Source organism: Mirounga angustirostris, unplaced genomic scaffold (genome assembly GCF_029215605.1).
Source record: "Mirounga angustirostris isolate CCGP_5_RB_7025 unplaced genomic scaffold, mMirAng1.0.hap1 SCAF_7, whole genome shotgun sequence".
Lineage (NCBI taxonomy): Eukaryota > Metazoa > Chordata > Mammalia > Carnivora > Phocidae > Mirounga > Mirounga angustirostris.
The window spans coordinates 90489984-90517868 of record NW_026991715.1 but is presented as its reverse complement, the minus strand read 5'-3'; the positions used below and the strand labels follow the sequence as shown (position 1 = coordinate 90517868).

Genomic DNA, 27885 nt, shown 5'->3' with positions numbered 1-27885 from the left:
CTGCCTGCTGTTCCCCCTGATTGTGCTCTCTCTCTGTGTCAAATAAATAAAATCTTTAAAAAAAAAATCACAGGGCGCCTGGGTGGCTCAGTTGGTTAAGCGACTGCCTTCGGCTCAGGTCATGATCCTGGAGTCCCGGGATAAGTCCCACATCAGGCTCGGCGAGGAGTCTGCTCCCTCTAACCCCCCCCCCATTCTCTCTCTCAAATAAATAAATAAAATCTTTAAAAAAATAAAAATAAAAAATAATCACATATCTGATAAGGGGTTAATATCCAGAATATATAAAGAACTCCTATAACTCAACAACATTTAAACATTTTACTACAAAACTGGCAGAATTAAAGGAAAAATTGAACAAAATAACCTGATTTTTAAAAGGGCAAAGGACTTGAATAGAGATTTTTCCAAAGATGATATACAAATGGCCAATAAGCATATGAAAGGATGCTCAACATCACTAATCACAGAGAAATGCAAATCAAAATTACAGTGAGATATCATTTCACACCCAACAGGATGGGTACTATTTTTTTTTTTTAAGATTTTATTTATTTGACAGAGAGAGACACAGCGAGAGAGGGAACATAAGCAGGGGGAGCGGGAGAGGGAGAAGCAGGCTTCCCGCGCAGGGAGCCTGATGCCGGGCTCGATCCCAGGACTCTGGGACCATGACCTGAGCCGAAGGCAGACGCTTAACGACTGAGCCACCCAGGTGCCCCAGGACGGGTACTATTAAAAGAAAAATTTTTAACGGAAAATAAGTAGTGGCAAGGATATAGAGAAATTAGATCACTTGCGCACTGTGGGTAGGATTATAAAATAGTATAGCCGCTATGAAGATTATATGGTGGTTCTTCAAAAAATTAAAAATAGAATTACCATATGATCCATCAATCCCACTTCATATACTCCCACAGGGGTATATATGTAAAAGAATTGAAAGAAGGGTCTCGAAAAGATATTTGCACACCCATGTTCATAGCAGCATTATTCACAATAGCCAAGAAGTGGAACTAACCGAACTGTCCATCAACAGATAACTAGGTAAACAAAATGTGGTATATACAGATAAGATGAAATATTAATTCTGCTTTAAACAGAAAGGAAATCCTCCCATATGCTACAACATGGATGGTAGCATAATGAAGACAAGATACTAAGTGAAATAAGCCAGTCACAAAAAAAGACAATATATAATTTGATGTATGCAAAGTATCTATAGTAGTCATATTAATATAAAAAACAAATGGGAGCACCTGGCTGGCTCAGTCAGTTGGGCCTCCAACTCTTGATTTCAGTTCAAGTCTTGATCTCTGGGTCGTGGGTTCAGGCCCCCTGTTGGGCCCCACATTGGGCTCTGCGCTGGGCATGGAGCCTACTTAAATTAAAAAAAAAAAAATTTTTTTTTTTAAAGCAAATAGAATGTTGGTTACCAGGGGTTAGGGGGAGGGGGACATTGGGTGTTATTATTCAATGTGTATAGAGTTTCATATTGCAAGATGGAAAAGTTCTGAAGATCTGTTGCACAACTACGGAAATATACTTAACAATACTAAACTGTACACTTAAAAATGGTTAAAATAATAAACTGTTACATGTTTTTTACCACAATTTTTAAAAATTTTAAAAAGAAAACAGGCTATAACAAATGTTGCCAAGAAAGTAGAGATACAGTAAGTTTCATACATTGCTGGTGGGAATGTAAATGGTACAACCACTTTGGAAAACAGTTTGACATTTTCTTTAAAAAATTAAACATAAACTTATCATATGACCCAGCTATTCCACTTCCAGGTACTGACCCCCCCAAAAATGAAAATATATGTCTAATAAAGGCTTACATGTGAATGTTCATAGCACCATTATTCATAATAGCCAAAAAGTGGAAACAGACCAAATGTCCATCAACAGTTGAATGGATAAGCAAAATGTGCTATATTTATACATGGGAATACTATTCAGTAATTTAAAAAAAAATTAGCTCTTGATACATGCTAAGACATGGACAAACCTCAAAAAAATATTAAGCTAAGTAAAAGGAAGCCACATACACAAGATCACATATTGTATAATTCTGCATATATGAAATGTCCAGAAGGGCAAATCAGTAGAGCCAGAAAGTAGAGGAGTGTTTACCTGGAGTTAGAGGTGGGGACGGGAATTAACTGTAAACAGGCATGAGCGATCTTATTTCAGTTATGAAGATGTTCTTTTTTTTTTTTTTTAAGATTTATCTATTTTAGAATGAGAGAGTGCTCATGAGTAGGGGGAGAGGAAGAGGAAGAGACTTTTCAAGCACACTCCATGCTGAGCATGAAGCCCATCGTGGGGCTCAATCTCATGACCCATGAGATCATGACCTAAGCTGAAACCAAGAGTTGGACACTTAACCAACTGAGTCATTTAGAACATGAAGATGTTCTAAAAATTGATGGTCATAGTTGCCAAACTCAATAAATTTACAACAAATCATTGAACTGTACATTTAAAATGGGTGAATTTTTAAGGTTTTTCAATAAAGTTGTTTTTAAAAATGAAAAAAAATTGGAAAAGAAGGGTATTCTCAAGATTCAACACCATTCTTGAGTTGAAAGAAGTAAAATGTTCACTGTAGGCAATGTAGGGAGGATAAAAAAAGAAACTTTAGGAAAATCAAAAAGCTTCACAAGAAAGGAATGATTTTCTTAGTATACTACTATATGGATTTCCACCATCAGTCCATGGAAGGCTGTTAGTCCCCACAGAAAAGGCCTTGTAACCCAGCTGTTTCTCTCTCTCAAAAACATAGCCAGTAGAGTCTCTCTCCTGTGCCATAGTAAATAATTTTAACATAGTCCTCTTACTGTAAACACTGTTTAGTTATAAGATTTAGAATCAATTTATATACAAAGCACATAAGACAAGTCTATTAGCCTTGACAGTGGAAAACAAAAGCGTAGAAGATAAAGATTAGGAGATGAAAAGGGATAGGATCTCTGAGAATAGTAGGGTTGCTATAACATCTTTATCTTTATATCAAGTGGGGAGTCAAGAGATACTCTATAGATGATGGAACATAAATTGAGATAGTTATTTTAGGAAGAGAAGCAGGGAAATGGCACAAGTGAGTTAAATCCTTATCTAGCATAGCAAAGCCAATAGGTAATGTCTAAAGTTAATAAATCAAGAAATAGTGATAAAAGCATCTTTTTAGAGATGTTTAGGGTAACTTTCAGAAGAAAGAGTTTAAAATTTCCCTCTAGGGTACTCGGGGCAAGCAGTAGTGGAGAGTGGTGTTAGTGGAAGACTTCCGTCATAAATCTAGCACAAGTACTTGGTTTTTAAAAAATCATTTGCACCAATTAACAAGGATTAGAGAAAAAAATGTACACATTTGGAAGACAAAGTTATCCATCCCCACCTCTTTAAAAAGAAAGAAATTGTTTGTGCTTACAATGGTCATTCTTTTTCCTGCTGACTAAACCATACCCTAGTCCATGAGTATATATTCTCAGAGTATATGCCTACCCCCTAGTGTTTGAAAAGTTCCTAAAGAGTCCAGAAATGGTTTGGGGCCTTATTTTTCGACTCCTCAAAGCCTGAGCTCCTGGGCCTGGGTCCCAGCACTCGTCTCCCAGTAAAGGGAAACCAACAAATGGTACATGTCTGCCTCTTGTGTCACAGGTGCTTACACTGGTTTTGGTACCGTTACCGTTCCCACCATGTAAATCACAAAGACACTGAGACTCAGAAGGGCAAGTTGAAGAAGGTGTGGATCTGAGTTTAAAACATCAAACGAAAATAAATACATAAGGTCTGTGTGCCATCAAAGCCCACATGCTTTCGGTTGGGCTTTCTCAGTTAGGATCATTTCACCTGTAACACCCCAACTCAGACTTGCAAAAACAATAAGGCTATGCATCAGCTCATGTTACTGGAAGTTTAGCAGTGGTATGGACATCATGGTTGCTTGATCCAGCAGCTCAACAGGGTCATTTAGGAGCCAGTTATGTCTCTCTGTTTTGATATCCACAGTTTGGGGTTTGTCCTGAGACTGACTTCTTGGTTATCTATCTCTTAAAATTAGGAAGTCTATAGTCCTGAGCCTCCAGGCTCCGAGACTGCCCTATTTCCCCTCTTTTGTAATGACCTGGACTGCCTGCTCTCTCAGGAGCTTCTTTTAGGTACAGACACACTTGTTGACACATGGCCTTCCCTTGGACTTCATATTTATGAGAGCCCAATACTCACTGTCATCAGGAAATTGAGAGGAAATACTTCTCATTTTTTTCTCCCACAGGGACAGAATCTGCCTGGGCGAGTCCTTTTTCTGCGTTATGTGGTACAGACTCTAGAAGATGACTTCCAGCAGATTCTGAGGAGGCAGCGACAGCACCTGCAGCAGTCCATTGCAAGCACTGTGCTGTCCTGCGACAAGCAGCCCCACAATGTCAGGTAACCAGCGCCTGAGCCTGGGGGTGACGAGAGGTCGGGGCCGTAAGTGGGCAGCTACTCAAGGCTCAAGAACATTGGGTGGATGAGACTATAGTCACTCGATAGTGTAACAGGGATAGCTATTAAAACTATGGATGATCCTAAAAGAAAATCTCTCTGTACCAGCTATGTGTCAGGCACCACAGCCTTCGTGGTTTTTCTCAAGACCATCAGATGTCCTTTGGTGTATTTCAGAATTGTCCAGACAGCCTCAGAAGACCTGGGCGGGGAGACCTTAACTTACGTAAAACTTTTCACAGCTTTTATGAACCTCAGTTTATTTCCTTCTCCCTGAATAACTCAAGAACTCTAATTTGTCGCTACTAGTTTCTGAAAACTAATATATGATAATAGGTCATGTGGCTAACAATACAGTCAAAATGGTAGCTAGCAAGCATGTGTTCTTTTTTGTAGAATCAGGGCAAGAGAGCGCTTCTGGAAGCTTCAGAGCAGGGAGATACCATATCCTTATATCAGTGGGAGAAAATGTGATTTCTAGGGTGGTGATTTCAGGCTGGAATTTTCCTCCTGAAACTACAACCCTTGCTTTTTTTGGAAATGGTTCTCACCAGACTAAAGTACCAGCATCCTTTTTTTTACCAGCATCATTGAAACTCTTCCATTCATATTTATGTTCCCATATGTTCTTGCATGTTTGTTAAAAATAGTTTTGTATGGGCCAATATGGGATACTATTATAACTACTTTAATAAAAAAAGGAGGAAGCTTCATATTGTTTTGAGCATTAGCCAGCTTCCCTGCTTAGTTTGCATGGCCATATTCATTTTCCTAGATGTGGCATTTTATGTAGTTTAAATGTTAATGATTAGAAAATCAGTAAGTAGAGAATCTACGAAGAGCACAGGGATAGCATAGTTGGGTTTTAAATAGAAAAATAACAATTTAATTAATGAGAGCAGCTCTAGCAACCATTCTGCTTTGTGAGCATAGGATTGGATTGAGTGGGAGAAGAGAGAAACAGACTTACTTGATCCAGTCATGTCAGTTGCTTTCATTTCTATTTTGTACCATGCAGAGTGTGATCTTGGGTTTAAGGTTTAAAGACAGGCATTTGTGGGGCGCCTGGGTGGTTCAGTCGGTTAAGCATCTGCCTTCGTCTCAGGTCGTGATCCCCAGGTCCTGGGATCAAGCCCCACGTCAGGCTCCCTGCTCAGTGGAGAGCCTGCTTCTCCCTCTCTCTCTGCCTGCCACACTGCCTACTTGTGCTTTCTCTCTCTGTGTCAAATAAATAAATAAAATCTTTAAAAAATAAAAAATAAAGATAGGCATTTGTGGCTTCTAAATCAAGCCAAATCCTCTATTTTGTTTTTTATCAATGAGAAAAATCATCTGTTCAGATGGAGGAAAAACCTGTTAATCTTTGATTCACTAAGAGATGGATATTGGATTGAGGTTGTGGTTATATAGATGTATACATAGATTTATCAAAACTCATCAAGTAAAAACCTGTGGGCAATTTATTGTATATAAACCTCAAAGATGAGTTTTTGTTAATTGAAGTAGAGCTGACACACAATGTTATATTAGTTTCAGGTGTGCAGCATAGTGATTTGACAACTCTATATATCATGCTATGCTCACCACAAGTGTGGCTACCGTCTGACACCACACTGCACTTCTATAATATCATTGATTACATTCTCTGTGCTGTACCTTTCATCCATGTGACTTATTCATTCCATAACTAGTAGCCTATACCCCCCAATCCCCTCCACCTGTTTTACTCATCCTTCTACCCCTTGTGCTCTGGCAACCACCAATTTGTTTTCTGAATTTATGAGTCCGTTTCTGTTTTGTTTGTTTGTTTTTTAGATTCCACAAATAAGTGAAATCATGTGGTATTTGTCTTTCTCTGACTTACTTCATCTATCATAATACCGTCTTGGTCCATGCATGTTCTCACAAATGGCAAGATTTCATTCTTTCTTGTGGCTATTATTCCATTGTGTATGTGTGTGTGTGTGTGTGCGTGTAAATATATCACATCTTCTTTATCCATTCATCTATTGATGGACACTTAGGGCTTCCATGTCTTAGCTGTTGTAAATAATGCTGCAATAAACATAGGGGTGCTGTTCTGAACAAAAGATTCTCAGCAGCCATGTTTCCGTTTCAAAAAGGAAAGAAAAGTTTATTATTATTATAGAAACCTAATAGAAACAGAAGAGGAAAAGGATCTACATATAGATGAAGGTAATAGTAGGCAATAAATGAGAATAAGGCAAAGTCACATCAAACCAGGTACTTAAAACATCCAACCTCATCAGCTGGGGAAGCCCCATGGAAACTCCAGCAAGGCAGGAGTCCCAACTGAGAAACCTGGGCAGAGCATCCTCCCCTCAGGCGAGACTTCCAACTGATCATTCCCATAAGGGCCATATTTATAGGGCAAATAACAGGGTTTGAAATTAAACATTTGTTTGCCTACATGCAGTTTGGAACAAGCTGTATTTCCATGTTATCATGTTTCTATATTTTCAAGGAGCCTGGGCTATGTGTGTCTGCCTTCCCTCCAGGATTTCATTTCAGGGAGCCAGCCCAGCATGGAGCAGGAGGGGATGAGAGATAAGATTTGTCGCCCTTGGCATCCAGAACGGAAGGGCCAGTTCTGACCTGGAGACCAGATAATGTATTTCAAACAACCAGGCTCCCAAGATTATTCACACAGCATGAGTCTCACAAACAACATTCCTTAGCCTGCCTGTGTACATGCAGGTCCAGATGGTCGGTTATGCGGGACAAATCACAAAAACATCTATCCATACAGAACAGGTGCATATATCTTTTTGAATTAGCATTTTCATTTTCTTTAAATACCCAGTAGTGGGATTACTGGATCATAATGGTATTTCTATTTTTAAATTTTGAGGAACCTCCATTCTGTTACCCTAGTGGTTGTACCAATTTACATTCCCAACAGTGCAAGAGGATTCCTTTTTCTCCACATCCTCACCAGCATCTGTTATTTCTTATCTCAAAGATGGGAATTTTTAAAAAGAGGGAGAGGCAGCAAGTCATTCTCTATATTACCCTTTCTTATGGGGCTTTCTTTTCTTTTTTAACTGTTCATACAAAGAATAAACTAGTTCTATAAGATTTAAGAAATACACTAGTTCCCAAGTCCCTTCACCTGCATTTTCCTTTCCCACAAGGGTAATCACTTTACTATTTTATGTGATTTTTTGGATATTTACCTCTGTATGACTAAATAGCAATACCTTGTATTGCTAATTCTTGATTTTTCTTTATTAACTATTATTTGTTGACTTTCTACATGAAGGACAAGAAGTTAGCTCTTTTTTCCTCCCTCCCTCCTCCCTGACACACACATTTCCCAGCCCCCATACTATTAATTTACTTATATCGTAATTTTCTTCAGATCAATATTCAATGTTTCTATTACTAGGACTATGTGTGCTAGTCAGAGTTGAGCCAAGTACTAAACTATGATTACTTTTCCTTTCTTTCATACCTTTGTGTTTCCTTAGAGTTAATAATTGCCTTATTTTTAGTTCCCCTGTATTATTTGTGCATATTGGAAGTTAACCCCAAATTCTCTATTTGCTCTAAATCTCCCTTCAAGATGTTTATTTGCACTGGGTAGTCTTCTTCTTCTTAAAGACCTCCTTCAGTCTGGATTGGTTGTCTTCTTTGCCAGTTTTTATCATAAATGTGAGAATTTCCTTTATCTGTTTCCAAAGTTAGATCTTTTGTATGTTTGTTTGCCCTATATCTTCTCTTTCTTGGTTTACTCCCTCATTTTAATAGATTAGTCTCCAGTGGCTTCTTAGAAATGGATGTGGGAAGTAAAATTTTTGAGATCTTCAATATCTGAAAATATTTATCTTCCCATATGTTGATTGATAGCAGTATAGATATTTAGATTACAAATAGCTTTTCTACAGAACATTGAAGGAAATTTTCTTTTTTTTTTTTTTTTAAGATTTTATTTATTTGACAGAGATAGCAAGAACAGGAACACAAGCAGTGGGAGTGGGAGAGGGAGAAGCAGGCTTCCTGCTGAGCAAGGAGCCTGATATGGGGCTCAATCCCAGGAACCTGGGATCGTGACCTGAGCTGAAGGCAGACACTTAACAACTGAGCCACCCAGGTGCCCCCCTGAAGGAGATTTTCCATTTTCTTCTAGTTTCCACAATTGCTGTTAAGAAGTCGTAAGTTACTTTGATTACTGATTCTTTGTATATGCCCTAAGTTTTTCCTCCGAAAATTTTTAGAATCCTCTTTTTGCCCAGTATGCTTGTTGTAGGTCTGCATTCATCCATTGTTCTGGGCATTCAGTCTAGAAACCTCCTTCATTCCTGAAAATAGAGTTTTTATTTCTGTTATTATGTTTTTAATTTCCAAGGGCTTTTTTTACTTTGTCTCTAAATGTTCCTTTTTAAAATTAATAAATAGTATTCTGTTCTTGTTTTCTTCTTTCATGGATCCATACATTCTCATATCTTTGGTGATACCGATGATGGCTTTTGTTTTTGTTTATTCTCTGCATAGTCTTATTTTCTCCCAAGTTACTTTTTTAGCGGGGGGGGTGGGGAGGGAGCATTGGTTTTGGTTATTTTGGTCTTAATCTCTCATAGTGGAACATTTTCATAAATGTCTAGTAAACCTTGGTAGTCTATCCAAGTTTAAGGGTGACAGACTTGACTGTTGATGAAAGCTCAAAGTACATGGGAGGACTTGTCATTTCTGTACTTCCCTGTAGGTAGAACTGACTGCCCATTTTTTAGAAAATACCCTGTCAGTGTCTTCAGGTCTTTCCTCTTGGTTGAGCTGGATGGGTTTTTCAAAGAAGACTTCCAATTTCCTACATAAAGGGTAAAGACTGGGATGCCAAGTTTTTGGAAGACAAGTGTGGGAAAATAGCAAGGGCCTCTGTGTTCAGCATGCATATGTTCACTTCGTGCCGCTGTTGTGCTTTGATACCCTTGCCTCCCAGCTGTGCCTGGTATCCTAGTCCAAAGACCCTCAGTTTTATCTCTCCACAATGTTAACTTGTTTAGAGTCTAAAACTTTTTCTTAAAGAGCTTACAAACCAGGGGCGCCTGGTGGCTCAGTCGTTAAGCGTCTGCCTTCGGCTCGGGTCATGATCCCGGGGTCCTGGGATCGAGCCCCACATCGGGCTCCCTGCTCAGGTGGGAGTCTGCTTCTCCCTCTCCCACTCCCCTGCTTGTGTTCCCTCTCCCTGTCCAAAAAAAAAAAAAATCTTAAAAGAGCTTACAAACCATTATGCTTATTTTCCCTTATATCCTTTCATTCTCCTTCAGAGAAGCTTTGCACTGCCATTTGCACAGCTTATTGAAGATTTTTTTTTCTTTTTTGGTAAATAGGATTAAATAGGATTACTCTTCTCTATTGCTGGTTTAGGATTCGGCTTTCTCAATTCTGCTAAGTCAGTTAAAATCCATCCCTTTGCTAAAGTCATAGACTTAGATTAAGAATCATCCTTAAACATTGGGGAGGATATGTGTTGTGGTGAGCACTGGGTGTTGTGTAAGACTGATGAATCACAGACCTGTACCCCTGAAACAAATAATACATTATACGTTAATTAAAAAAAAAAAAAGAATCATCCTTAAAGGGGCACCTGGGTGGCAAGGTCGGTTAAGCATCCGACTCTTGATTTTCAGCTCAGGTCATGATCTCAGGGTTGTGAGATTGAGCCCCACATTGGGCTCCATGCTGGGTGTGGAGCCCACTTAAGATTATTTCTCTCCCTCTCCTTCTGCCCCTGCCCCACCTCTCTCCCTCTCTTAAAAAAAAAAAAAAATCCTTAAAGCATGACATACTTGCCTTATCTAGTTAATTGGTTACTTTTGATTTTTGTAATCAGCATCTCTTAATCCACCCCCCAAATCAAAGGCTGGTACCTTGACAATTACCTGGATCTAAACATACATCCATCTGCCTATCACCTACTTTGCACCTTCCTGCACCCAAAGTGATCAGCATTCTGTATGTTCATCATTTCCTTTCCGTCTCTATGTCATTTTATTATATCTAAATGTGTTCCTATAAAGTGTATGTTTATATTTTAGTTCCTTCCTACTGTATATTAAAGGATATCATGCTATACATAATCTGTTGGAACTTTTATTTTTCACTTTATATTATAGAGTACTAAGGTTTGTCCCTACTATCACTTATCACTGTAGCTTACTTATTTTCACTACTATGTAATATTCTATTTTGTGATTATACTTCATTTCCCTTCCATCTTCTAAAATTTCACTGTTATTGTCTCCCTTCCTTTTCTCCTCTTCCTTGTGGATTTTTAAAAGAATTATTTACTCTAGCATCAGTGGGATTTAGGAGGTAACAAAATTAGAAGTGTGTATTAAATCCACCATTTTTAACTGGGTTACCTAAATGATCATCAAAAGTAATTTTGACTATATGAGATGTTTTTACCTTACTAACTTTTAAAGCCTTCACCCTGCATAAAGTATGACTCCATTGAACATACTCTACCCTCAATTATTAGCATTAGTAGATGACACCTAATCATAGAAAGCCAGCAAGGATCTCTGTGGTCATCCAGTCAAACTTTCCATCTGCTCAGTGCATGTTTCTAATCAGGAAGCCACAGATAGTATTCTTTGACCCCAGAGGTACCTTTCAATAACAACTCAGAGAAATGTCGATACTTCATTAGCTTACTGCAATTAAATGTGGGGTTTCCATTAGACTTGTTTAAATATTGAAAATCACCTAAGAACCCTCTTTGTAACCTTTGGGGAAATCTAGGGGCCTCAGAGCCCAGGTTAAGGCTGTGGTTTTGAGCACCATACAATAAGACAGAAGTTTAAACTTTTTTTTCTTATCTTTTTTCCATTGCAGGGATGTCATCAAGTGGTTGGTCAAAGTAGTAACTGAAGAAGGATTAACTCAGCCGCCAAATGGGAATCAAACCTCTCCCGGAACAGGAATCTTGAAGGCCAGCAGTAGCCATCCTTCTCCCCAGCCCAACCTGACAAAGAACACCAATCAGCTGTAAGGGGCAGGCACAAGCTGTCTTTCCTGGGGCTGTCGGGATTTATTGCTTTAGAGAACAGCAGCATTCCTAAAAGAAGTTTCCACAGAATTAACAACCTCTTGTAACATAGGCTGATTCTTACTAAAGACTATCTTAGTTTGGCTACAGGCTAAATTCTAATGCCAAAGTTAAACAAAAGCAGATGCTTTCTTTCTCAGATGAATAGGACTTCACTAAGTGAACATAAGTTCACAAAATTGAAGTGAAACAAAAGCTAAGGGATCCATTTTCTGGATTCCAAGGGACAGTACAGGGTCACAGCTACTCATCACTTCAGCTGACCACTGATGGAAGGGAAGGAGTCATGGATAGTGGGTGTTCCAGCAGCCTCTAGTCCTCAAGGACCTTCATGTCTCTCCTCCAGTCCTGGGAGAAGAATAGCAGTTTAACCTGCAGATTCTAACAGGTTATAACAGCAATGGCTCAGACCAGGGAGGGTCCCATTACCTCAAACCACACTGAAAAGAGATTCCTAGCATTTCTTTTATGGGGTTGAGAGTGGTTTGGGCATTTTTTGAGGGATGCCAGGGTTTTAGGATCCAGAACTGTCCTTGCACAAGTAACCTATTCCATGGCAGTCATATTGTTAAAAGCCCATCACACTTGACACTTCAAATACAGCATTTGTGCCTAAATTTACAACACTATTTTATAATCTAGTTGCACCAATCTGATTTTCATATAAGGCCTAAGGGTTTTAACTAATTTAAGAGACAGTCTTGTATCTAAAGGGAGAATGTTGAGAACAAAAAAGTATTTGCTTGACAGAGTGGGGGAGGCTGTAAAGTAAGGTTATCCTAGAACCTCAGTATATAGACCTAAGAGAGGGGCAGACACTATTCCTTCAATGGAAGAAAATACTATAATCTAAATTATTATTATTATTTATTATAATTAAATATTACTATAAATAAAAATAAGGCCCTCTAAAAGTCAATTTATCATGATGTTAACAATAGGCGCTACCATTTACCATTAATGAGTGCATATCTACCAAATATCTTACACAGCACTCACAACTTTATGAAATAGGTGGTATTATTCCCCCTTTTTAAGAGATGAGAAGACCTGGGCTCAGAGGAATTTAGTAATTTGTCAAAAGTTGACCAGCTTGTCATTGCAGAGCCAGAATCTGATGCCAAAGCCCCTAGGCCACCTATTGTGTTACTGACTGCACATTTTCTGAAAACAGAGCCCTTTCTTCCTTCACAAATAAAAATGCATGTTAAAAAAGTCTGACTTCAGGCCAGGCCCACCTTTCTGAGGGGTAGCCTAGATTCTTTCTGCCACATCAGCCTGGCTTTCTCCCACATTCAGGTCTGATAGGACAGAGGGTCACAGTCCACCAGTTGAAGTTCTGAGACTGAACTTACTAAAAGATAATTGTAAAGAAACCAGTGACAGGAAAACCATATGGTAAATATGTATTTTCTCCTGTATCAAAGAAATTTGAATAACTGATAGTCATTCTGGACCTGTTTCTTCATCTGGAAAATAGAAAAGTTATAGGTTAGATGATCCTTAAAGTTCTCTAGATCCTTAAGATCAGATGTTTCTATTTTGAATTTAAAAGTAGCTTGCTTTTACAGCTCAACCACAGATAGTATGATCTGGCAAGAGGGATTCAGGTAGGTGAAATTGCTAAATAAAAGCATGCTGATAGCTTGAGTAGTTCTCTCTGACCTAGTATGTGCTTTACAATGTCCTTTAGTACATGGGTGGGGACCTCCCAGCTAGCCGGGTGGCTCCTGGCTAGATTCTCCCACTCACTTGTGTTCTATGTTCTGGACACAGGATTGTGTGTCAGCTGCAAAGGATGCTGTCCATAGCCGTAGAGGTAGACAGGACCCCCACATGCAGCTCCAATAAAATTGCCGAGATGATGTTTGGGTTTGTGCTGGACATTCCTGAGAGGAGTCAGAGGTGAGTCTCAGTTTTGTTTCTGTTTTATGTTCTGGGAACAGGATTTCTGGTTTTGTTTTGTTTTGTTTTTTAAGATTTATTTATTTATTTTAGAGAGCGAGCAGAGTGGGTGGGTAGGGGCAGAGTGAGAGGGAGTCTCAAGCAGACTCCATGCTAAGCGCAGAGCCCAACCTGGGGCTTGGCTTGATCCCACGACTCCGGGATCACAACCTAAGCCAAAACCAAGAGTCAGATACCTAACCAACTACATCACACAGGTGCCCCTGGGAACAGAATTTCAAAAGAAAATTCCAAACAGTAGTTAAATTGGGAAAAAAAGAGGTGGAGAGAGAGTTCCTGTCTCTTTAACCTTTTGAAAAAAAGAGGTTCTCAACAAATTATTTGCAACTAAGGCATAATTTCTTGAAACAGGCAGGATACCATAACTGGAGCCTACAGTTTCTTACTTTATTCATTTGGCTGAAAACTTTATCATCCCTCAAGTTTCAGCTATTCCCTGATTCTCAACCATAGAGCCTGATATAAATGTTCACTAAAGGCCTGATGGGTGAATGAAATAGGCATGTCCAATATTAGGGGAAGAAGAGGTGAGCCAAGAATGAAAACAGTTGGAGCTATAGAATAAGCCCCTACAGTAAAAATAAGGAACTCAGTTTCTCTAAGCATGAATTAGTAAAGTATTCCCTTAGGAGATTAAGAAATAGAGTTCTTGGCTGGGACCAATGATTCCTCCTTTTAACCAGTAATTTTAGAATCTAGAGGAAAAAAATAAATGAATGAATATGAATTCATGAATAGTTGCTAGCACAAGAAATAACTATGAGAGAGCCATTGTACAATAGTGATCCTTGGGGAAATTATCTCCATCAGCTCTGTGTCTAACTTCTCATAACCATCCCCTAAACTCCCAGTTGGCAGCCAAGACTATTACACAGTTTAGGTTCCTCTATTAGAAGGAAATGTCAAATCAAATAGTACTGTAATAGAGATTTAATGAAAATACCCCACTAAGATTAAGGAAAACATTCATTGGGTCCCTGCAATGTGCCTGTCATTGTCGCATTAACTCTCTCACATTTTCATGAAACTATGATGTTATTCCTGTTTAACAAATGAGAAAAATACTCAGAATAGTGAAATAACCCAAGTTTGCACAGCTAATTCGATTCAGAACCCAAATTTAAAGCCAGGACTTTTAATCCCAAATTCAGTATTCAAAGGAGGCAATATGTTATAGCAGTCAGACCAAAAGAAGTATACATAAATGTCATGCTTGCTCTGTCACTTTCTCAGGGGTATTTCATTTGGGTCCAAATCCCATACCATTCATTCAAGCCCAGATTCTTATGAAAGATGGGAAATCTAAGGAATGGGTAACTATAAACACATTTAGACTTAACATTGACAAAAATAATTTAAATAAAGCCTGACCCTATTTTACAACTCAGAAGGAGCAAATCAGCAAGCACCCAAATTGTACTAGAATATACTTTATATAGCCTTTACCTTGGTTTATTTAATTTTTAAAAAAAGTTTAGGTATAATTTACATGCAGTTAAATTGTATAACTAATTTATGTAAGTATTCCATGGATTTTGACAAATGCATAACCCATGTGACCTATCATTTTCCAGTGGCTCATTGATAGTACATAGAAATCCTGCAACTTTGCTAAATTCACTTATTATATCTACTAGGAATTCTTTTGTGGTTTTCGTAGGATTTTCTACATACACAATCATATTGTCTGCAAATAAAAACAGTTTAACATCTTCCTTTCCAATCTATATGCCTTTTGCTTCTTTTTCCTGCCTTATTATATGGACTGTTAATCCAAGAGAATGTTGGAGAAGTGATAAGAGCAAACATTCCCGATCTTAGGGGGGAAACATTCAGTCTATAGATGTTTCATAGGGGTCCTCTGTCGGATTGAGGACTTCCTTCTATTTCTAGTTTATTGAGTGGAGTGTTTTTATGAAGAATAGGTATTGAAATTTGTGAAATATATTTTCTGCGCCTATTGAGATAATCATAATTTTTCTCCTTTATTCCATTGATGTGATGAATTACATTGATTAATTTCCTAATGTTAAACCAACCTTCCATTCCTGGAATAAAAAAATTGTACTTGGTTGACAGATTCCGTGTACTAATATTCTGTTAAGGGCTTTCACATCTGTGTTTACAGAAATATTGATCTGTAATTTCATTTTCTTATAATGTTCAACTTCACCCATATTTAAAGAAATGTAGATTAAAACTACAGTAAGATGCCATTTCTCACCTATCCAAATAGTAAGAATTTTGAAGTACAATAAATACATTCCATTAGAGAGGTTTTAAGAAAGCGGATACACATTGCTGGTGGGAATGCAAAATGGTACAAACCCATCAGGAATCTTGCAATATGTAACAAAACTAAATGTACATTTACCTCTTGACCCAACAATCTCACTTCTAGGAATTTGCCCTGAAGACACTCTTCTAACAGTATGAATATACAATATGTAGGATATTCACTACAGGGTTGTTTGTAATTGTAAAATATTAGAAACAACCCAGATGCCCAAACACAGGGCAGTGGTTGAATATCTGTAGTACACAATGGAGTATTATGCAGCTGTAAAAACATTAAAATTAAAAATAGGAGCAAAATTTCTGAGCTGATTTCCAAAATATATTGTTAAGTTAAAAAAGCAAAATACAAAAGAGTATGCATAGTAAATATATGTATCTTTTTGTAAGAAAGGAGAAATTTAAAAATGTACATAATAATGATCATTTGTCAAAAAAGAAACAAAGATAAATGGCAGACTAATCAAACTGCTTATGTAGAAGGGGTGGATAGGAATGGGCTGGAAAGGAGAAAAGGTATTAAGCCAAAGTGGTAATGGTGGTGGTGGTGGCATAATACTTCTAAGTTTACTTCTTTGTATAGTTATAACTTTTAGGCTTTGGGAACCATATTAGTGTTTATATTCTAAAAGGAAAATAAATCAAGAAGTGAGTTGAAAGATATATCAACAAGAGAGGGCCTAACATGGAATACAGACACAAATTAACCTAACTGTGTTTTAATAAATAACATAACTGGGGTGAGAGAAGGGGTTTGAGGGGGAACAAGCCCAAGTAGCTTTTTTTTCAGTTTTTATTTTAAATAATTATGGATTCACAGGAGGCTGCCAAAACTAATACAGGGAGGTCCTATGTACCCTTCACCCTGTTTTCCCCCAGTGATTACATCTTATATAACTATAGTACAATATCACTAACAGGAAATTAACATTGGTACAATCCATAGAACATATACAGATTTCACCCATTTTATATGCATTCATTTGTGTGCAGTGTGATCACATGTGTAGATTCATATAACTACCAGCACAATCCAGATATACAGAACTGTTCCATCACCACAAGGATCCCTCTCCTTTTATGGCCACACCATCCATCTTCCCCAGTCCCTGGCAACCACTAATCTGTCCAAGTAACTTAAAACACGTATTTGGACTAAGTATTCTCAGGCTAAAGAGAAAATGAACTGTAAATAAATATTAAACTCTAGTAAATTTCTTTTTCACAGAGGTATGAGTTAACAATGCAAAAACTATCTTATATGTATTCTAGGATTAAACAAATAAATGTATTATGGATAATGAGAGCCAAGTTTCTCACTGTCAGAGAAGAGAGTTACACATATGAAAAGGGGAAAGGATAGAAGGAACCCTGTGGTGCTGAATTGGAATTGGAGGTATCAATATAGACTTGTGGTTTCTAATAAATATAGATAAAGGAAGAGATATAGATGTGTGAAGGTGGCATGTATGTGTGTATTCATACATCTTTCCTACCACTACCCACTGAGTGTAGAAATAATTACCCCTTAGTAGCACTAAGCTTTCCTTTGACCCAGATCTTAGAATACCAGTTTACACTAAAAGGAACCAGGGTTCCTTGAAGAAAAGGATAATTACACAACTGAGGTAGGGAAAGCTACAAGATGAACCTGGAACATCTTGTGCCAGAAAGTAAGGAAATGGGGTGCCTGGGTGGCTCAGTCATTAAGTGTCTGCCTTCAGCTCAGGTCATGATCCCAGGGTCCTGGGATCGAGCCCCGCATCAGGCTCCCTGCTCTGCGGGAAGCCTGCTTCTCCCTCTCCCACTCCCCCTGCTTGTGTTCCCTCTCTCACTGTGTCTCTCTCTGTCAAATAAATAAAATCTTAAAAAAAAAAAAGAAAGGAAGGAAATGTTCAAAGAATGTTCAGAACATGTCAAGTCAAAGGGCTTCTACTGACCAAATCTGGGATAATTTGAGCATCAAAATAAATATTGACAATAAAAGGCTATAAACTATTAAATAAAATAAGAATCTACAATTCTAATACTGACAAGAAGGAAGGAAGAGAAGGGACGTTCTTCCTTACTGTTGAAAGCCAATTAATAAATGTAAGAAGAAACGATGAGTTGGGGAAAAATGCCATTTGATAACCATCATAATAGTTAATTCAGATATGAATGGATATTAAAATGGTGAAAGTTTGTGGAGTACCAAGGTATTTTCATAATTTCAAAGTATATTGCCACAGGATACTCATAATTATAGTGGGAAAAATAACTTTATAGTGAAGGCACTACCTTAGTTGCTAAGTGTTCAAAGTTAACACCAACAATGAGCCAAGTTGGCATCATATGCCTTTTGATATGATGCACTGAGAAAAACAATACAATTCTTGCAGTACTCTTGCCCCAAAATGTATAACCTTAATCTAATTGCGCAGAAATATCAGACAAGGGGCACCTGGGTGGCTCAGTTGTTAAGCGTCTGCCTTCAGCTCAGGTCATGGTCCCAGGGTCCTGGGATTGAGCCCCGCATCAGGCTCCCTGATCGGTGGGAAGCCTGCCTCTCCCTCTCCCACTCCCCCTGCGTGTGTTCCTGCTCTCGCTCTCTCTCTCTCTGTCAAATAAATAAATAAAATCTTAAAAAAAAAGAAAAAGAAAAAAAAAGAAGTATCAGACAAATCCCAAATGAGAAATATTCTATGAAAAAAACTGACCTGCACTTTTTAAAAATGCCAATGTCATGAAAGACAAAGTAAAGTTGAGGAACTGTCCCAGATCAAACAACTTACAAAAACCAACAACTGAATGCAATGTGTAATCTGTGATTTTCTTTTGCTATAAATAGCATTATGAGGACAATGAAAAAATCTGATTAAAGTTTGTGGATAATAAAATAGTATTGTAGTAAAGTTAATTTCCTGATTTTAATCATTGTATGTGGTCATCTAAGAGAATGTCCTTGTTTTTAGGAATTATACATTGAAGTATTTAGGGGTAAATGGGCATCATGTCTACAACTTTCAAGTAGTTCAGAGAAAAAAATTGAAAGACAGAGACAGAGAAGGATAAAGAAGATGTGATAAGCATTTGGTGAAAAGTATTAAGGGTATTTGGGAATTCTTTGTACTATTCTTGCAACTCTTCTATGAGTCTAACAAAAAGTTAAAGGTTTTTAGAAAAAGGTATGTTAATTGTAAATATCATATAGTCTGGGTTTTTTTAGTCAGCTGACAGTCCCTGCCTTTTAATGGGAGTTATTTATTCCATTTACATTTAATTGTTGGTTTTATGTCTATCATCTTGCTATTTGTTTCCTACTTGTCTCTTTTGTCCTTTGTTCATTTTTACCTCCTTTTCTGCCTTCTTTTGGATTATGTATTTTCTGTTATTCCATTTTATCTCTATTGGCTCTTAGCTTTTTTTAATCAAAATTTTATTTTGACATAATTATATATTTGCATTAGTTATAAGGAATAATGCAGAGAGATCCCATGTTGTCTTTATGCAGCAATATGATAACATATTGCAAAACTATAGTGCAATATCACAACCAGGATATGGAGATTGATACAAGCTAAGATACAGAGCATTTTCATCACCACAAGGATTATTCATGTTGCCATTTTATAGCTATACACACTTCCCCCCACCCCACCCCTTCTTAACCCCTGAAAACTAAACTGTTCTCCATTTTTATACTTTTATCATTTCAAGAAATGTTTTTAAGTTTTTATTTATTTATTTGAGAGAGCGAGAAAGAGAGCACAGGCAGGGTGAAGAGCAGAGGAAAAAGCAGACTCCCTGCTGAGCAGGAGCCCAATGCGGGGCTCAATCCCGGGACTCCGGAATCATGACCTGAGCTGAAGACAGATGCTTAACTGACTGAACCACGCAGGTGCCCCTCATTTCAAGAATATTTTATGAATGGGGGGGCACCTGGGTGGCTCAGTCGTTAAGCGTCTGCCTTCGGCTCAGGTCATGATCCCAGGGTCCTGGGATCGAGCCCCACATCGGGCTCCCTGCTCTGCAGGAAGCCTGCTTCTCCTTCTCCCACTCCCCCTGCTTGTGTTCCCTCTCTCGCTGTGTCTCTCTCTGTCAAATAAATAAATAAAGTCTTTTAAAAAAAAAAAAGAATATTTTATGAATGGAATCATACAGTACATAACCTTTTGGGGCTAACTTTTTTCATTCAGTATAATTCTTTAGAGATTCGTTCAGGTTGTTATGTGTATCAGTAGTTAATCCCTTTTTATCAGTGAGTAGTATTCCATGGTGTGAGTGTACCATGGATTTTTTTTAACCATTTACCCAGAGGATATCTGTTGTTTACATTTCAGGACTATTATGAATAAATCTGTTATGAATATTCATATACAAATTTTCATGTGAACATAAGTCTTCATGTCGCTGGAATAATACCAAGGAGTACAATTTTTGCATCATATGTTAGTTGCATGTTTAGTTTTTAAGAAACTACCAAACTGGCTGTACTATTTTATGTTCCTACCAACAACATATGTGTGATCCGGTTTCTCCACATCCTGGCCAGCATTTGGTGTTGCCACTGTTTTTTATTCTAGCCATTCTAATAGGTGTGTTGTGATATCTCATGATTTTCATTTTCATTTCTCTAATAGCTATTGAATTTGAACATCTTATCATGTGTTTATTGCCATCTGTATATCTCTTTACTGAAATGTCTCTTTTTTTCATTTTCTAAATGGATTGTTTGCTTTTTTACTGTTGAGTTTTGAGAATCTTTCTGTATTCTAGATACTACTTTTCTGTGCTTTGCAAGTATTTTCTCCCATTTTGTAGTTTGTCTTTTCATCCTCTAAACAAGGTCTTTCACAGAGCAAAAGTTTTAAATGTTGATAAAATACAACTTACCATCTTTTCCTTTTGTGGATAATACTTTTGTGCCAAGATTCCTTGGGATTGTTTACACAGATGTGTGTCACCATGTCTTCTGCAAATAGGGACAGTTTTATTTCCCCCAATCTTTATGCCTTTTATTTCCTTTTCTTGCCTTACTGCACTGGCTAGAACTTCCACAACTATGTTGAATAGTAGTGGTAAAAGCAGACATCTTTGCATTTGTTAATGATCTATGGGAAAGCGTTCAGTTCATTAATTAATTATTGATTAAAATATAAGTTCATCATTAATCATGACGCTGGCTGGCAGGCTTTTTGTGGATGTTCATTCACAAGTTGAAGAAGTTCCCTTTTACTCCTGGTTTTCATTATGAGTGGGTATTGAATTTAACAAATACTTTTCAGCAAATGTTTTATTTTTAATGGTTGTTCTTAGAATTACAATATGCATCCTTAACTTACCATAGTCTGCCTTGAATTAATATCACTTAACATATAATGTAAGAATCTTAAAACTGTATTTCCATTTACCCTGCTTTCATCCTTTGTGCTTTATTGTCATACATTTTACTTTTACATAGGTATAAACTCCAGAATGAAGTCATATTTTTGTTTTAAACACTTAGTTGTTTTTAAAAATAAATTTAAGGGCGCCTGGGTGGCTCAGTTGGTTAAGCGACTGCCTTTGGCTCAGGTCATGATCCTGGAGTCCCAGGATCGAGTCCGCATCGGGCTCCCTGCTCGGCGGGGAGTCTGCTTCTCCCTCTGACCCTCCTCCCTCTCATGCTCTCTGTCTCTCATTCTCTCTCTCTCAAATAAATAAATAAAATCTTTAAAAATAAAATAAATAAAATAAATAAAATAAAAATAAATTTAAGAGATGATGTGGGGAGGGTCTTTTATATTTACACACCGTGATACTGTGATTTATAATGAGAAATATATATTTGGTCTTCATCCCAAACCCTTGGAATGCCCCTAGGGTAAGAATGGGGACTGTGTCCCAACCCCCCAACCATTCCCCCATCCCATCTTCAGCTACAGGATGCAGAGAGGTGCAGGGGATTGAGTTTAATTACAAATGGTCAGTGATTTAATCCATCACGCCTATCTAACGAAGCCTCCGTAAAAACCCAAGAGGACAGGGCTCAGAAAGCTTACAGAATGGTGAACACAGGAAGATACCAGGAGAATGACAGCCTCAGAGACCTTGGAAGCTTTTCACCCTTTCCCACATACCTTGCCTTATGCATCTCTTCCATCTGGCTGTCCCTGAGTTATATCCCTTTATAAGAAACTGGTAAACTAGTAAGTAAAAATTTTTTTTGAGTTTTGTGAGCTGCTCTAGCAAATTAATTGAACCTGAGGAGGGAGACCTGGGAACCTCTGATCTACAGCCAGTCATCCAGAAACACAGGTGACAATCTGGACGTGAGAGTGGCATCTTAAGTGAGGGTGGAGGGAGTCTCATAGAACCAAGCCCATAACCTCTGGGATCTGATGCTATCTTCAGGTAGAGAGTGCCGGAATTGAGTTAATTGCCTGGTGGTGTCACAAAAAAACATACGTGGGGTGGGGCGCCCAGGTGGCTCAGTTGTCAAGTGTCTGCCTTCGGCTCGGGTGATGATCCTAGGGTCCTGGGATCGAGCCCTACGTCAGGCTCCCTGCTGTGTGGGAAGCCTGCTTCTCCCTCTCCCATTCCCCCTGCTTGTGTTCTCTCTCTCGCTGTGTTCCCTCTCTCGCTGTCTCTCTCTGTCAAATAAATAAAATCTTAAAAAAAAAAAATACGTGGGACCCACAGAGTTACCATTTCTGGTGTTCCTTCTTTCTTGAAGATTCAAGTTCCATTTGGTGCCATTTCTTGTCCACCCAAAGAACTTACTTTTTAAAGTATTTTTTGTAGTGCAGGTCTACTTGTAATAAATTCTCTCAGCTTTTATCTGGAAATGTTTTTATGTCATCTTCATTTAGGAATGGTGTTTTTACTTGATGTAAATTCTAGGTTGATAGGTATTTTTTTCTTTATTTATTTTAAATATGTTCCATTTTCTCCTGACTTGCTAATGAGAAGTTATTAGAATATCTTACTGTTGTTCCCCTATATGTCATATGTCTTTTTTCTCTGGCTGCTTTATTTTTGATTTTTAGCAATTTGATTATGATACCTACATGTAATTTTCTATACATTTATCCTGCTTGGGGTTTGAGTTTCTTAAATCTGTGAGTTGATATTTTTCATCAAATTTTGGCCAGAATTTTTTTTGCCGCAAACTCTTTTTTTTTTTAAGATTTTATTTATTTATTTGACAGAGAGAGACACAGCGAGAGAGGGAACACAAGCAGGGGTGAGTGGGAGAGGGAGAAGCAGGCTTCCCGCGGAGCAGGGAGCCCGATGCGGGGCTCGATCCCAGGACCCTAGGACCATGACCTGAGCCGAAGGCAGACACTTAACGACTGAGCCATCCAGGCGCTCTTGCCGCAAACTCTTAACTTATTTTGGGGATTCAAGTTACATGTATGTTGGATTGCTTGACACTGTTCCACAGATCACTAAGGTTCTGATGTTTTCTATTATTGTTTTGCTTTGTTTTGATTTTTTTTTTTCTCTGCTTCAGTGTGGATAGTCTTCAGGATTCCTGATCCTCTCTTTCAGAATGCCCAGGGTGCTGTTAAGCCTATCCAGTGATTTTTTTTTTTTTTTCCCCATTTCAGATATTGTATTTTTCAGATCTGGAGTTTCCATTTGGTTCATTTTTATAGTTTCCGTTTCTCTTTGCTAATAGTCCCCACCTAGTCACTCATTATATACATCTTGGTCTGTTGGTTGGTTGGTTAATCATGAACATATTTATAATAGCTGTTCTAAAGGCCTTGTCTACTAATTCCAACATCTCTGGATATTGTTTGTTTGTTTCTCTGGACATTTTGCTCCTGGCTATGGGTCATATTTTCCTGCTTTTTCCCTTGACTAATAATTTTTTGTTGTATGCTGGACGTTATAAATGCTGTGTTGTTGAAGGTCTGGTTTGCTGCCTGTTTTTTTAAAGAGTAGTGAGTTTTATTCTGGCAGGCGACTGATTTACTGGCAGATTAGCTTTCTCCTGTTGAGGCTTGTTTCTAGGACTTGTAAGGGTGGTTCTAAAGCAGCCCTTATTAAAGGGCTTGAGTCTTGAGGCTCAGTCCTTTTGGGGTCTCAACTGAAGGCCCAAGATGTTCAGTGAAGTCTCTCCACTGTGGCTCATTGAAACCCCAGTATCTCAGCGCTGGGAGATCTCCAGAATCTCCGCTCCAGTTGCTGTTCTCTCTCAGGCTTTTGAGCTTCTTCCTGCACATGTGCCAGGGCCCCCTTTACACACATTTCTTGAGCTCCTCCTCCCCCAATACAAATTCCAGCCACTTCAGCTGTCTTAACCATCAGTCTCTTTTTGCTCTGCCCAGCAAGCCCACTGCTTTGTGTTTGGGACCCACACTTTCCTCTGCCTTAGAAAGTACCCCCATAAGAAATTTGGGATAAATGTGGGGTTTGTCACTTTTGTTTCCCTTCTTTTAAGAATAACAGTACTTTGAAGCAGCTCGTCCAGTGCCTGAAAATGATTATTGCATATACTTCTCCAGTTTTATAATTGTTTATGACAGGAGGGTAAGTCCAATACCAGGTATTCTATGAATCTGGATGTTGGCCTTCCTCTGTATCTTGTTTTTGAAATTCAAATTTGAATTGCTATAGATTTTGTACCTCCATTTCCTGCTATGGCCAGTACATTAAAATTACCTTTTTGTCCTTTTTATATCTCTGAGTATGCCACCTGTGGATTATAAAACCAAGACAAACACAGGCCCTGGAAACAAAATTAGAAGAGAAAATGCAGTTTGAAATAAAAGGTTATTGAATAGAAAAACTGTCTTGTGAGAGAAATAGGCCAAATACAGAGTAGAAATTGGACTCTTTTTTTTTTTAAAGATTTTATTTATTCATTTGAGAGAGAGAGAGCACAAAGAGGGGGGAGAGGGAGAAGCAGACTCCCCGCTGAGCAGGGAGCCCAATGTGGGACTAGATCCCAGGACCCTGGGATCATGACCTGAGCCAAAGGCAGACACTTAACTGACTGAGCCACCCAGGCATCCCTAAAATTGGACTTTTTCTTAAAGAAAGAGATTGGGAGAGAGAAAGAGAGCAAGAACGCACAAATAGGGAGAGAGGGAGAGAATCTCAAGCAGACTCCTCACTGAGCATGGAGCTGGATGTGGGGCTCGATCCCACAACCCACAAGATCATGACCTGAGCTGAAACCAAGAGTTGGATGCTTAACTGACTGAGCTACCCATGTGCCCCTAGAAATTGGACTTTAAAAAGAATTTGGGGAATATTTTGCAAATGTAATCCTTTGGAGTTCCTTGCATCAAAGAAGAAAATTTGTGGGGTACCTGCGTGGCTCAGTCAGTTAAGCATCTCACTCTTGATCTCAGTCCAGGGCTTGATCTTGGGGTTGTGAGTTCAAGCCCTGTGTTGGGCTCCAACTGGGCATGGAGCCTACTTAAAAAGAAAGAAAAAGAAAATTTTGTCAGAGAAGGTATACAATGATTTTCGACTCATTAAAGAAATAAAATGGATTTTCATAAATATTGTAGACTTTTTAAAACTTGTGAATGGTAAGAGGGAAAGTTTAAAAATATTCATTTTGCTTTATAAACTTTGCTTTTCTACAAATAATATATGTGCCTGGTGCAAAAGCAAAGCGAAAAGGAGAAAAGAAAATAAAAATGAATAGATACTTTATGATTTATCATTTTTATAAATGGCAGTGGCACAAAGAACCCCCTGTTTTTCCAGATGTTGCAAAACTACAAAGGGGCAAGATGTTGTAGGAGAAAAACCTCTTGGATCAGGGCTAGCTGTGTTCCTCATTGCTGTACCTCTTTATGTGCTCACAAGGTGTCTGCTTCCGGAACTGCTATGACCAGCAGACCTGACAAGGACTGACAGACAGACCTTTAAGCTAACACCTTCGGGCAGTCCAGAGATGCACCCTGTGCATCTGAGATTTATAACACTCTTTTGGAAGCTGACATTGCTTTTAGAACAAGGAGCCTGAGGGCCACCTGGGTGGCTCAGTCGGTTAGGCATCTGACTCTTGATCTCAGCTCAGGTGTTGATCTTGGGGTCGGGGGCTCAATCTCCAAGCTGGGCATGGAGCCTACTTTAAGAAAAAAAAAATTAAAAGACCCTAGAACAATGAGCTTGATTAACTTTCCCGAAGCAAAGCTGCAGTTTTGTAGCTCTCCCTCTCTGAGATTCTGAATATGCTGCAGCCCACCTTTGCTGGTCAAGTCCTGCACTGGGTAAAGTGACAAAGTCCAGGGCATGTCCCCCCAGAGGGACTCAAGTCCTAGACTTGAAGTTTAAGAAGCTACAATGCCCACAGCTGTGTATTTTTTACTTCTTTCTTTTTGTCCAGGTTTTTCCCCTCTGGTGGAATGCCTCCTGCCTTGAGCCTTTTTTGCTCTTCCTAGACCACTGTCCCGTGCCTCTTCCTCCATTAGAAGGCCCCTTCTAGTCCCCTGACCAAGTGTCGTCTCTCCCGTGCGTATCCCTGGAGCACCACGGGCAGCCCACGTACACGTGCACTGGCCCCACACTTTATTTCGGTTCCCATTGCGTACCTTTTGCCTCTGGTCAACAGTCAGCTTTTTTTTTTTTAAAGATTTTATTTATTTATTTGAGACAGAGAGAATGAGAGACAGAGAGCATGAGAGGGAGGAGGGTCAGAGGGAGAAGCAGACTCCCTGCCGAGCAGGGAGCCTGATGCGGGACTCGATCCCGGGGCTCCAGGATCATGACCTGAGCCGAAGGCAGTTGCTTAACCAACTGAGCCACCCAGGCGCCCAACAGTCAGCTTTTTGAGAGAAATGCCTTCTTTTATTTATCTTAATATTCTTTGCTGTGCCAAACAGTGTCTGGCAAATTGTGGGCATTTAGAAATATTTATTCCCAGTATTAATTCTCTTACAATATGAAGTTAATCTTTTAATGTGTCCTAAACTTTTCTTTTCCAAATATCAAAGACTTTTCCCTCCTTCTGGCAGTTGTTAATTCATGAACAACCCCACCTCTGCCTCGTTCACAAGCTTTGTGCATTTGTAGGCCTCTGTCATATTCCTTCTTAGCCACCTCTGTTTTAGGGCAAAGGTTAGAGCTTTCAGAGGGAATTGTGGTATGTGTTCCTTGAAGTGATAGTGGGGATGGTTAACCCTCTCTCTCTTCTCCACGCAGGGAGATGTTCTTTACTACTATGGAAAGCCACCTTCTGCGCTGCAAAGTGTTAGAAATCATATTCCTCCACAGCTGTGAGACGCCCACCCGCCTGCCCTTGTCTCTGGCCCAGGCCCTCTACTTTCTGAACAATTCCACATCACTGCTCAAGTGTCAGGTACATGCTTCCCTGCCTCGGTCAGGCCTAGAACACCTTTCCCCTCACCCTTGAGCATGTAACTGAAGAAGGCACCTCCTACCAACTGCTTTCACTTCTCCGCAGTCGGATAAAACCCAGTGGCAGACGTGGGACGAACTGGTTGAGCACCTGCAGTTCCTGTTATCCAGTTATCAGCATGTGTTAAGAGGTAAGCAGCATTTGTTCACAAAGATGATTGTATGGGAGTCTCACAATCGCCACTGTTATGAATTGGAGTTACATGGGGGATTCTAATTTGTTAGTCTAAGTAAAGCATCGTTCCTTAGTTATAACTACAAGGAACAAGGAATGACACCTTTGGAATCGCTGCTATAAATCAGAAGAATTCACATGTTTCCGTTATGGCAGATAATACAGTGGTCCTTGCAGTTATTAGGTTGACAGGTAAGCAGCAGTCATCATACCAGGAGTATTCTGTAATGACCTGATTAGCCCTGGCATCTTACCCTGCCCGTCACTGCAAGTCTTTGCTGGGTCACTTGCTCATTGACTGTGGACATTGCAAACATCTGTCAGTAGGATACAAAGCCAGAGCAAATCAGTGGCAAGGTAAAAGCATACATCCTGCAGAAGTTGTAAGATGCTCTATAGTCTGTGAAAGTGGCTTTGCTCAAGTCCCAGGCCAACCCAGTGATCCAGGAGGATCCAGGAGAGTTAGACTAATTAACACTCAGGAAGTGAGTGTCGACGAGGGTAATAATGGAAGAGCTACTTCAAGTGAGAA

General features: G+C 39.0%; 1 protein-coding gene across 5 annotated transcripts in view; it reads left to right on the top strand.

Annotated features, from left to right (window-relative positions):
- The window catches only part of SIMC1 (SUMO interacting motifs containing 1), a 91765-nt gene that overhangs the window by 54307 nt on the left and 9573 nt on the right, over window positions 1-27885 (top strand). For 4 of the 5 annotated variants that reach the window (XM_045900877.3, XM_064596546.1, XM_064596547.1 and 1 more), the window contains 5 exons: window positions 4283-4437; window positions 11356-11508; window positions 13346-13474; window positions 26963-27119; window positions 27225-27309. In XM_045900877.3, coding sequence (XP_045756833.1) covers window positions 4283-4437; window positions 11356-11508; window positions 13346-13474; window positions 26963-27119; window positions 27225-27309 — 679 coding nt within the window. Of the gene's footprint in view, window positions 1-4282; window positions 4438-11355; window positions 11509-13345; window positions 13475-23001; window positions 23207-26962; window positions 27120-27224; window positions 27310-27885 lie in introns of those variants that run through there. The other variant, XR_010413191.1, reaches the window with a different exon arrangement.